Genomic DNA, 9,579 nt, shown 5'->3' with positions numbered 1-9,579 from the left:
GGATTTCTATCTACAAAGTAGGTAATCAATTAGAGTAATGTGCGTGTTAATTAGAGAAATATTGAACTTGATTTAAAAGTTAAAATTCATTTAATTCTCTATCATGTCGTGCTGCAACTTCATGATTTAAAATATAATTGAAACAATTTCCTCATTCATGTGTTAACACATTTCATTAGAGTTTCCACAATAATATTGTATATTATACGTATATGATACGTTCCTCTAATTAATTGCAGTGAAACACATAATTAAGATTAATTAAGTGGACTATACAAAATGTTGACAATGTTCTTAATATGCTTGGGGGAAATAATCATAACTAAATTTTGTGAAAAAATTGCATCTAGTTATAAATTTGTCAATTTGTCATTATAAAGGGTACAGTAATGATTTGTTTTACATTTTTGGCGGGTGGCAATTTATTAAAAACTAAACAGGGTGAATATAGTACAGTAATACTTATTCAGTAGCACTTAACATATTATAGAGCAACGAGTGAACACTGAACATACTGTTAAAAGTACTAAAAGTAGTATTAATTGAAGAACTTTAAATTAAATCATATCAGTGTTACAAAAAAGCGATCGTTGTGGACTGAAACTAGAGTATAATAACGTAGATTAAAAAGCAATCCGTTAGCATAAAGTCTTGAAAATATATAAAGACACGGCCCATCCCAAACGGTTAAACTCTTAAAATCAGTTAAAGAGCTAACAGGGCGCCGTGCAGGCGGTTACAATCCTTTTAGAGCCCCAAAAATATCATTTAACCAGGTCGACAAACTCTAGACTAGTTTACTACTTTTATAGTTAAATGAACATGCTTCATATATTAGATAATGGTCAAATATTTTAGCTACCCATCTCTAGTTTCATTGTCTTTTAACTAAAACAATGGCATCATTAAAACTTTTTACTAACTGACTTATTTACAAATATAATACAAAACTTGGAAACACCATGCAAATGTCAATGATTTGCTTAAAAACTCCCAAAACCCTCTTAACATACCTTAATAGTAATAGTTAATACTGTTTAGTCATTAAGACAAATGGGGTAACGGGACAGCAAATGAAAGTTCCTGATCAATCTAAACCACCAAAAATAATGTCAAGGTAACTACATCTAAACCACCAAAAATAATGTTAAAGTTACTACTATACTAGTACTATACTAGTACTACATATATTAGTAAATACAATTAATCAAGACATTGGCTCCACAAGGGCGAGATAAGGAAAGTTATCCAACAGTATGTGAATCATTAATCAGCAAACGTGATCTATCTATCACGACTTATGATACAACAACTCCCAGCATGTGAAAGCATAATATAAGACCTCAGTTATTTTTAGTTGCAGTTTTATACCAAAGGAGCAGTTAGTATACTAAGTATAGTAGTTAAACTGTTATACGTATATGAGAGATTAGGTTGTTAAATTGACAAATGGTTCGCTATTTGGGTAAGACTTTTAATCAAATTTCACAATTTAGCAAGACCATGTCCAACGTTATGATGATATTAATGATTTGTACTCAAAAATTCTACAGCTTAAATCATTCTTTGAAGAGAACTCTTGACGTCTTCTTAGTTGAACTAAATAGTTCCAGATGATTCCATTTCCTCCGAGACACTTCCAGATCTTTCTAGAGATCTTTCTAAATAGCCAGTCCGAAAATGCTGACGATACAGTACATAGTCTTGTTCTCCCATCGTACAGTACAGCTCCCATCAGTTGCATTGTCCCAGTAGCAAGAGTTTGCCATGTGCAAACCTGCAGAAAAATCAAAACTTTTATTAATTTGCAGTTTAAAGTAGTTAACAGTTAACTGGAAGTGTGGTGGGACTAATTTGGAAACAGCTGCAAAACTTTTAAATGTTTTTCATTTTACCATTGGAGAACGGTAAGAAATACTAATTGTGGGTGGTGGGTGAGTGTGTCATGTCAGCAGTCAGGTGATTATTATTGACATCTCACCCACAGGATTAGGCCTGTTTCAGAGAATTGAGGAAAGTTGAGTTAAATTTAAGAGGATAAAATTGTATCAAACCTGCTCCATTCTTCTGCATGATGACACAGTTGACAATATACTTGAAAGGTTTGCTGAGTTTGGTCAGCTGGTTCAAACATTGTTCTACAACGTTACTAGTCCATTGGTTGACTTTGTTGTGTTGGTACGTGTTACCACCAATTGTTGCTTCTGAAATATTGAAATGTTTAAAGCAAACTTATAATTTAACACGTGCCATGAATATCATTATCTATTAATTAATGTACTGTCTACTAGGGTGAACTTTAAAAATTTCAGACTTTTTTTGATGGCTTTTCCATTAAAGAATATTTTAGCTATTGTGCGTTTGTTACAATGTTATATTTCCAAAGTTACTTTACATGGTTTCATGGTAAATTTTTGACTGGCTGAAAAACTGCTAATTCAACACTGAAACTGAAAGAAAAATAATGGTTTTTTAAGAGCCCTTACCAATTGCTTCTTTGATGATGCTACTTATCTCGTCATTCACAAAGGCAGTGTCTTCTCCAGCCGCAAAATCACTATCCATTATTAACAGCTGTTCAAAATAAAAAATTATCACTTTTCCTCGATAATGGGTGTTTAGGGAAAGTAACCAAACGATAAAAGATAAGATTTAAAAAAAGAAAATAACCAGAGTTTGTAAGCATTGTAGTGCAAAAACAGTCAACAAAAATAAAATAAACATTGTTAAGCATTGTTCCGAGAATCACATTAATTGTACAAAGATAACCCAGTTACTTTCTAATTTGTAAGGATGCCATAAGATAAATTCAGATTTCTTTCTAGTCATATTGTCACATGATGGTCTGTTGCATTGATGATGGGTGGTATACTGTCTGGTAGTTTTTATCAAGAGGTGTTTGAGTGAGTCAGGTTTCTGGAACTTGTGTTTTAATTAGGCTGCAAACTCATTGACGTGTGGTTCCTCATAGTGAAAGAGAGTTGGCTATCTCTTGTCTCATGCTAGCAGAGCTAGAGGATGTACTCAGTTGTACAAAGCCTTAGGACATTGTGGCCTCAACAAACACCTACACACCATTCGCAAATCAGACACAAGTGCTTGTCCTAAATGCGGCGACGGAGAGGAGACTGTCTCACACTTTCTCGGACAGTGCCCGGCTATTGCCCAAATAAGAAGTCAATATTTCCGGGACTACTACCTCTCTGTCAATGACATATTCGACAACCAACACATCTCCACCATTGTCAACTTTACAAACCACACTAAACGCTTAGTGATGCCAGAGGAGTTGGACCAGACAGGTGTAACATAGCGACTACTTTAACGCCGTCTTATTTCGCCTCTCTCTTCCACACTCAACCACCACTTAAGCATTTATCTATGACACACCCCACAACACTTACCATCATCCTTGATTACACATCTTGATTCCACTGGCATCCTCACACAGGACTGCCATACCCCAGAGGTAGGCAAAGCATCCATATGCTATCCTCTCGTGGGCCAACCAGGCCCAGCCTCTCTTTTTTAAAAAAATTAAAAAAAAAGCCTTAGGCTGTGGTTGGTGGGGCATTTTACAAGCAATTGTCTTCCATCCTTGACAATGGAAGTTGTTGTAGCCAAGTAGCGTTTCATCACAGCGTTTCATCACAGCACGTCTTGCAGGATTTTAACAAGGACGTGCTGTTCACGTCAAACTTACCTCAATTTGGAAACACCAAACAATTCAAAAATATATGCGAATAGATTTGGCAATAGTAATTATCCTTTCATAAGGGTAAATAAAATCAAATGAAAACATAACGATCTACACATAAGATCTTCAAAATGTTTAACCACAATAAAGAACCACAATAAAGAAGCTAAGAGCCAGGTCAAAAATCACACTCAAGGGAATCAGAGGAAGACAAAAAGCCCAGCACCTTGGACTGGATGACGTATCCTTCAATCTCATCCCTCAGAAGACGAGCTATGAGATCTTCTAAGTTTGTTAATGTAAATTTTATAGACAATTTATTGTAGCTTTTACATTATGTAAAATTTTACAGACGAAATGATCCCAGGGACGAAATGATTCCAGGCCCAGGGGGGACTCCCAACCCACCACTTCGGCAGGTAGTTGGTACACCTTTCACAAGCAAGAGCCACTTAAGTCTATTTGCTGTAAGGTTTATCATAAATTCAACAATTCCAACCCCAGTTTAAATTAATAAACTTCTTCTTTGGTAAATAGGAATAAAACCACAAATTATTATTATGTTCACACTTGTTCCCCAAATAATTATTTCCTTCGATTCTACTTCATCAGACACTATCCAATGACGATCATAGCAAATTCCCTTTAGGATTCAATTATTTTTTAAATATTCTGGCTCTATCTTAAAAAATTTTGGCACTGTTAAAGTTTTAAACATCGACAGGTAGAGCATTCAAATAAAATATTATAACTTTTTCGGAAATGTCAAAAGATTATTCCTTATTTTACAATTTTTTATATTTCACTTTTGAGTTCATCGTCGCTTTGCGTGTCGTGTGCATTTTCAATATGCTTAATCTTCACTTCGAAGTTGAATAAATCATTTTTATGCAAAGCTACGATCTAAAAGGGTTGGGATAGTCAATCAATGTATATAATAATTTGTAATTAAAATTTATCTTTGAAAAAAAAATTTATGAATGATCTATATAATACTATAACTAAGATGTATTACACATTATTTAAAATCTATCTAAACCATATTATACTGTATATACTAATATTTTCAAGGTTTTTGTAAAATGTTTATAAATTCTGTTCTCGACAAAAAGTTTAATAATTCAATTTTATAAAATTATAGTTAGGATTACATTTTACAAACAATATATGTTTTGCGTGGGAGCGGTCGGGCGGCGGGTTAAGTAAAAATTTTAAAAAGTTGTCGCTTCGTGTGTTGCTCTAACCAGAGCCCTCTCGCTTGTAGAAGCGCGTCACGCAGTACGCGTATACACTTACTGGGCCGCGCTCAGCCTGTCATTCCGCCAAATCTATATTCGGGCTGAGTGATTTACGACCTCCATCGCCTCAGAAAAAATGGCAGTACGCTCATTGGAAGTTGATGTGCGCGTGACCAGCATTCACGTGATCATTTAGAACCAATTGGGGCCTCAGAAAAGACACGTGCACGCAAACTGCCAATTGGAGAAAAGTAACGTATTAGCTAGAGGAGCCGCGCGATGAGTTAGATTGTAAAATTTGATTATTGGATTGTAAAATCGAGCGATATGAGTGTCATCAGTGATGTGCTGCTCACTGCACCTCGTGTTATCACACTGCACAGTTACATCGGTACCTCCTTCATGTTTATGTTGTTCCTGTAGTTAAAATATATTTTGATGACCTTTTCTTGCTCGTACGACATTTTTAAAAAATCGTCCAGTTGTCTACACTTGTTTATATTTAGCTGCCCGACATTTACTTCGTTTAAAGACCCTAGCGAAAGATGTTAGCTTTACTTAATATCAAAGTAACATGGTCCTGTCATGACTACCACTCTGATGAGGGATGGTTTAGTTTGTCAATCAGTTTGCAGTTATATCTGAAAATTTTCTTTTATATACTCATGCTATGCATTTGAATTAAATTTCCGAACTAAGGTCGTGCTACTTAAATCCAAATCAAGAGGTTCAGGGTACTAGAAGGAACAAAATATGTCAGATTGATGTTGACCATTATACTGTCTGTTTGTTATAGTTTTTATTTCTTTCGGACTGCCTGTTCGGGCCCGGCTACTTTTTGTCGTTTTCAAAGAAGGCCTGTGATCGAAAGAAATCTCTTAGGCTTGCCGAAAAGCACCAAACAACGCGAGGAGAGTGCGATTTTTTGATCATAGAATGAACTATTTTAATCATTGAAGTGAAGAAAAAAATGACAAGTTTTAGTGAAGCAAACAGCAAAATCCTGAATTAGTGAACCCAACATCTAAGTTAGGATTTGCAGGGATCATACAAGAAATCAGAAAAAACAGAGGGAAAGAATGGTGAAATTGATCAGAAGCATTGAACAGCAAAATATCTCCACTTTACACTTATCCTAACTTCACGAAGGGATCCAGAGCAGAACATACCTTGGAAGCTGATCAGCTATCATCGGTTATATTCAAGAAGATACAGAAGATTTTTGCATCTTGGTGGAAAGGCACGATACAGATTTTCACACAGAAGAAGCTTTCAACTCAGACTTACAAGCAAAACATGAGTAAAGTCAGGAACATGCTGCATGCTATTTGGTGTACGATAATAAGGCCACTGTGATAATCAAGGCAGTTTGGACGGTTGGTTCAGGATATTTATAAAAAACTGCGCACTGGAAGTTTTATGTTAGGGAAAATACTCCCCAAACGAATTCCAGCCCCAGATGTCATTAAGAAGTAACTTAGGAGTGAACAACCTCACTAAGAAGCATTGAAGCGTACAATTTAGAGAAACACTTAGTTCATATCAATGGCCGCAGGAACGGGAAAAGTGGTATAACTGAAAGCTAAAGCAATACACGTGCTACCGAAAGCAAATAGAAAAAAACTTATTTTTCGTTGATTATCATCCACAGCTGAGGTAGGGATTAAACTACTTTGAAAAAAAAACAAGTGTACAGCACTGCACAATATCCAGCCTAATCTAGGGAGACTGACCACGTTCAGATTATTCAGATGATATCCTTCAAATTAGCTGATAATCAAGTTATCATAATTCATTATTCCGGAGAATTTAAGAGGCACGTTGGCAAGTTAGAGTTTTTGTCGAGTTATCCAAATCAGCCAAACTGCTTTCAGAAATAATAAATCAACATCTAGATTTGATGTGTTTTTAGACGATATGCAAGCGATTTCAACATTATGATGACATTGAAGGAACGAATAACCTTTATTGACAACGTTATGTTCTTTGCCCGGAGGTTAATCAGGGCAACCGTTTATATCTGGATACTCATGACACGGCACAGGATTATATGTGTATATTAGGCCTTCAACTATCAACAATCAAACCCCCTTTTCACACAATTACCTCTATCAAAGAACTTGAGAAACACATACGATATATCGAATAGTTTATGACAGTATTAAGGGACAAAATAGAAGAAGAAGAATAAATGAGACGAAGAAGAGGATCACGTACATTCCAAATGAGACCATCGATACACAAAAAACCAGGTCATGACATTCGTGGACAGAATCAACATACATGTTTTTTAATGAGCGGAGATGTTGATTTGATAGGCACTTACTAGAAAGAGTTAGAACAAGCTGCAGCGAAGGAAAAATGTTCTTAGTACACACACCGTTTAATACAGCGTGATACGTGACTATCACAGACAGACTTTATGATTTTGGTAAAATAAAATTAACAAATATAGGAGTGAACAGTCTGCTGTTAAGAAACCCTTGTTAATATAACTCCACAAAACTCCTTCAGAGAATGGCACTGTCATTGATAGTTAAAAATGAAGATTTAGTGACTGCTCATCTGTACTAACCATGTCCTCGAGCTAGAGTTTACTGTCAATTTTGCTATGTTTACACCCTGATACAATGTTAGAAGAGATGGGAACTGATTATTATATCCTCCCCTCCTCGCCGATCGCACGTCTTCCCTCCTACTTGGAGGAATACAAGATCAAGATATAAACTTATCTACCATTTTCGAATATACTCACCGTCAATATTGTTTGTGCGATAAAATCATGTTAGAAAAGGTGTGTGGCTTGCCGAAAAGCACCAAACAATCGCGAGTAGAGTGCGATTTTTTGATCATAGAAAGACATTTTGTAATCATTAAGTGAAGAAAAAAATGTCAAGTTTTAGTGGAAGCAAAACAGCAAAATCCTGAATTAGATGAACCCACAGCATAAGTTTAGGATTGCAGGGATCATACAAGAAAATCAGAAAACAGAGGGAAAAGATGGTGAAATTGATCATAAGCATTGGAGAACACACAAATACTCCCACTTTAACAGCTATCCAACTTCACGAAGGGATCCATGCAGAAACTTAACCTTGAGCTGATACAGCTATCACGGTTATAATCAAAGAAGATACAGAAGAGAGAGAGATGCATCTTGGTGGAAAGGCAACGATACAGATTTTCACACAGAAGAAAGCATTTCAACTCTGACTTTCAAGCAAACATGATAATCTGGAACATGCTGCTTTGCTATTTGGTGTACGGATAATAAGCCACTGTGATAAATCCAAGGGCAGTTTGGGAGGTGGTATACAGTGATATTGATAAAAACTGCGCACAGGAAGTTTTATGTTCAGGGAAAATAATCCAAAACTAATTCCCAGCCCCAGATGACTTAAGAAGTACTTTGAGGTGAACACCTCACTAAAACAGTTTGAGCGTACTATTTAAGAAATCACTTAGTTCTTTATCAATGGCGGCCCGCAGGAACGGTAAAAGTTGTCATATCTGATAGCACAGCAATACAGCGTGCTGAGTCGGATGCCAATAGAAAAAAAAAAAACATATTTTTCGTTGATTACAAACACCACAGCTGAGGTAGGACTTAAAACAACTATTGAAAAAACAAGTGTACAGCACTGCACAATAACCAGTCCGAGAATCTATGGAGAGACCACGTTTTGCAGATTATTCAGATGATATCCTTCAAATTACTGATAAACAATTTATCATAATTCATTATCCTAGAAATTAAGATGGCTCGATGGCAAGTTAAGGTTTTGTCGAGTTCCGAAATCAGCCAACGGCTTTCAAAATAATTAACTTCACATCCTAGATTGTGATGTGTTATTTAGACGATATGCAAGCGATTTCACATTATGAAAGACATTGCAGGAACGAATACCTTTATGACAACGTTATGTTCTTGCCGGAGGTTAACAGGGCACCGTTTATACCTGGAATAGCTCATGACACGGCACCGGATTATATGAGTATATTAGGCAACATCTATTCAACAATCAAACCCCCCTTTTCACACATTACTCTATCAAAGAAACTTGAGAAACACATACGAATATATCGAATAGTTGTCAGTATTAAGGGACAAAATAGAAGAAGAAAAAATGAACGAAGATGAGGATCACGTCATTCAAAAGAGACCTCGTAACACAAAACCAGGTCATTACATCGTGGACAAAATCAACATACATGTTTTTAATAGCGGAGAGTAGATTTGATAGGCACTTACCTAGATAAAGAAGTAAGACAATCTGCAGCGGAAAATTTTCTTATTACACCGATAAATACAGCTTTATACGTGACATCACAGACATACTTATGAATTGGTAGAAATAAAAGTACAAAATATAGGAGTGAAACGTCCTTGCTGTTAAGATACCTTGTTAATAACCCACAAACTTCTTCAGGAGAGGCCACTTCATTGGTTATAGTTAAATATGAAGATTTAAGTGACCGCCTCATCAGTACCCTAACCAAGTCTCGAGCTAGAGTTTACTGGTTCAATTTTGCTATGTTTACACCTGATACAATGTTATAAGTGAATGGAACGAATATTATCCTCCTCTCCAAAGCGTTCCCCTTTAATCCCTTTCCTATTTTTCCCCATTCACCCCCCGCTTA

General features: G+C 36.0%; 2 protein-coding genes across 2 annotated transcripts in view; both read right to left on the bottom strand.

The window, feature by feature from the left end:
• LOC134824344 (NAD(P) transhydrogenase, mitochondrial-like) overlaps nt 1–9,579 on the bottom strand; it is a 1,149,555-nt gene that overhangs the window by 54,355 nt on the left and 1,085,621 nt on the right. The gene's annotated exons all lie outside the window — the stretch shown is intronic.
• Nucleotides 97–2,570, bottom strand: LOC134824196 (dynein light chain Tctex-type 1-like). The gene is made up of 3 exons (XM_063835968.1): nt 2,487–2,570; nt 2,055–2,204; nt 97–1,777 (listed from the first exon to the last, which is right to left on the bottom strand). The coding sequence occupies exons 1-3, from the start codon at nt 2,563–2,565 to the stop codon at nt 1,662–1,664; spliced, it is 345 nt and encodes a 114-aa protein (XP_063692038.1). The 5' UTR covers nt 2,566–2,570; the 3' UTR covers nt 97–1,661.

This window comes from Bolinopsis microptera, chromosome 12 (assembly GCF_026151205.1).
Source record: "Bolinopsis microptera isolate Bmic1 chromosome 12, MBARI_Bmic_1.0, whole genome shotgun sequence".
NCBI lineage: Eukaryota > Metazoa > Ctenophora > Tentaculata > Lobata > Bolinopsidae > Bolinopsis > Bolinopsis microptera.
The sequence above is the reverse complement of the archived record's forward strand: the minus strand, read 5'-3'. Positions and strand labels throughout refer to the sequence as shown.

What these genes read in the sequence shown, in the direction of transcription:
- LOC134824196 (XM_063835968.1), bottom strand. Translation starts at nt 2,565, where the DNA reads ATGGATAGTGATTTTGCGGCTGGAGAAGACACTGCCTTTGTGAATGAC. An exon ending in CATCATCAAAGAAGCAATTG is followed by an intron (nt 2,205 to 2,486) that starts GTAAGGGCTCTT and finishes TCAATATTTCAG; the next exon opens with AAGCAACAATTGGTGGTAAC. An exon ending in CATGCAGAAGAATGGAGCAG is followed by an intron (nt 1,778 to 2,054) that starts GTTTGATACAAT and finishes ATTTTTCTGCAG; the next exon opens with GTTTGCACATGGCAAACTCT.